This window comes from Poromitra crassiceps (genome assembly GCF_964638095.1).
Source record: "Poromitra crassiceps genome assembly, chromosome: 21".
Lineage (NCBI taxonomy): Eukaryota > Metazoa > Chordata > Actinopteri > Beryciformes > Melamphaidae > Poromitra > Poromitra crassiceps.
Genome location: NC_139638.1, coordinates 26872588 through 26875087, shown reverse-complemented (window position 1 = coordinate 26875087; position 2500 = coordinate 26872588). Strand labels below are relative to the sequence as shown.

The 2500-nt window shown below is 43.3% G+C and overlaps 1 protein-coding gene across 1 annotated transcript in view; it reads right to left on the bottom strand.

Moving 5' to 3' along the window:
- The window catches only part of ric1 (RIC1 homolog, RAB6A GEF complex partner 1), a 66602-nt gene that overhangs the window by 22300 nt on the left and 41802 nt on the right, over positions 1-2500 (bottom strand). The window contains exons 7-10 of the mRNA XM_083657531.1: positions 1691-1782; positions 1142-1230; positions 370-514; positions 195-243 (exon numbers count right to left, since the gene is read on the bottom strand). Coding sequence (XP_083513657.1) covers positions 195-243; positions 370-514; positions 1142-1230; positions 1691-1782 — 375 coding nt within the window. The remainder of the gene's footprint in view (positions 1-194; positions 244-369; positions 515-1141; positions 1231-1690; positions 1783-2500) is intronic.

Here is a 2500-nt window from a genome sequence, read left to right as displayed (position 1 = left end):
TTTTCACCAAAAGGGTTTTTTGGACGTTTGAACAGAAACTGATTGGATGAATAAACGTCACTATCTGTCATGAGTACTCTAATCATCAATGGAGGCAACTGCCATCCTAAATTGCCTCTAATTTATTTTCAATGTTTATATTATATCACGGGACACGTTTCAAATAAACACGTTGGCTCACCAAACCCACTCACCATAGAGCTGATTTTAATGGGCTCCTTCTTGGTACCATCAGAACGATACCTGAGGGAAACACAGACGGCGAAAAGAAGAGGAACAAAGACTAACGTTAATATACATTTGCATAAAATGAGGAGTAATATAAGTGTGTGTGTGTGTGTGTGTGTGTGTGTGTGTGTGTCCACCCACGCAAAGTCCTCTCCCAGAGTGCAGATAAGGTGCGCTCCAAAGACGCTCCATAGCGACAGGCCGCCACACTCCCACGTAACCATGGCAACACTGTAGTCTGGTGACCAGCGGATCAGCTTGACGGCGCCGGTCTTGTTGTAGATGTCTGAGCAGGAGGAGGAGTCAGAAAAGCACACGGTTATGAATTAACAATATTAATTCATAATTATTGTTGTTTCTCCTAAACTTCTTTATATAGTATATGGATACATATCCAGTGAGCTGTATGCAAGATGCCCAGATTACATTATGGAAACATGTTGGGATTCTGTAAAACTCAAATAGTGTTATTCAGTTCACATAGGATTTTGAGAGAAAGACAACAACAACAAACACTAACGGAGTGCAGCCCTATTTAAAAATTAGCATTTATATCAGATGTTCTGAATACCAACATGTCCATCACTAGCCATGGAAGGTTTCCCCGGCATTTTAACACTAAGATCTTCATTTAACAGACAACAGAGAACAACAATCAAGTTTCAGTGTTTGCTGGTGGCCAAGCATGTTACCACATCACCACTAGGGGGAGCTGTGGTATCAGATCCCATTGTGGGGAACTGAATGTGATGGAGGCGAACTGAGGGGAAGCATGCATGCGCCGTAAGCTATGTAATGTGCGTGATGTGTGTATGTGTTTAGTATGAGAGAGTGAGACTGACAGAGGGCGGGAGAGAGAGATGGAAAGAGAGAGAGAGAGAGAGAGAGAGAGAGAGAGAGAGCGGGGTCATACCTGGGTAGTGTTTTGGGGTGAGCTCCAGTTTGTGGGAGAGCTGCATCGACCCTGTAGTGGTGTCTATCATGTACACCAGCACCGAGCCACTGGAGGAAAGAAGACGCACACACACACACACACGCACACACATGCACACACACACACACACACACACACAGTCATGACCTTTCCACCGAAAGAACGAGAAGAAAAGCAGAAGAAGGGAGTCCTGAGAAAGGACCATGTGGATGAAGATGGAGAGGAAGAGAAGGTCCTGCCAAACGGGCCATGAGGAGCTCTTGACGAGCACACACTAGACAGCCTGGGCAAACACAGACTGACACATTCTCACACTGCATGGACACCAATCAATCTCTATCACACACAGACACGCACACAAAGTGTCTTCCCAACACTGCATTGTAAAGAGATATTGAAAGAGACAGGGCGGAAAGTTACATAAACACACACGCGCGCACACACGCATGCACGCACACACACAGGCACACACGCGCGCACACACGCACGCACACACACACGCACACACGTACGCACACACACACGTACCTGGCACAGCCAAAGGCCATCAGTCTGTACTTGTTGTTGACAGCCACACAGGTGCCATCAGTCACATCTGCTGCCCAGACGCCCTGCAGCTGCTGGAGACGGAGACACACGCGCACACACACACACACACACACACACACACACACACACACGCACACACACGACACCATTAGAAAATACACATTACTGAATGTGTGTCTGATGTGAACTGCTATCAGTCTTGACATTAAGGTCTCCTCTAAACATGTCCCATACACTGAAGTTTACTAAGCTTTAATAAGATAAGATAAGATAAGATAAGATAAGATAGCACATTATTGATCCCCTAGGGCAGGGGTACTCCAACTTTTTTATTGAAGGTTCACTTGTGAATTTTCCACCAAGTTCAAAGCTCCAGGAAAATGCCAGTAAAACGCACCGACATAAATCAATGTATGGTCGACAATAAATCAACTTGTCCAGGAAGCGCGCAATATTTCTAGTCAGTTATAATCCTGTGTATTTCTATGATAAGATGCTTTATTTGTGTCAGTTATAATCCTGTGTATTTCTATGATAAGATGTTTGATTTGTGTCAGTTATAATCCTGTGTATTTCTATGATAAAATGCTTTATTTGTGTCAGTTATAATCCTGTGTATTTCTATGATAAGATGTTTGATTTGTGTCAGTTATAATCCTGTGTATTTCTATGATAAGATGCTTTATTTGTGTCAGTTATAATTAGGGATGTTCATCAATTATCGAAAATCGATAATTGATCGTTATGGAATTGAATCGATCATGTGGAATTTTGATCGATTATTGTTAT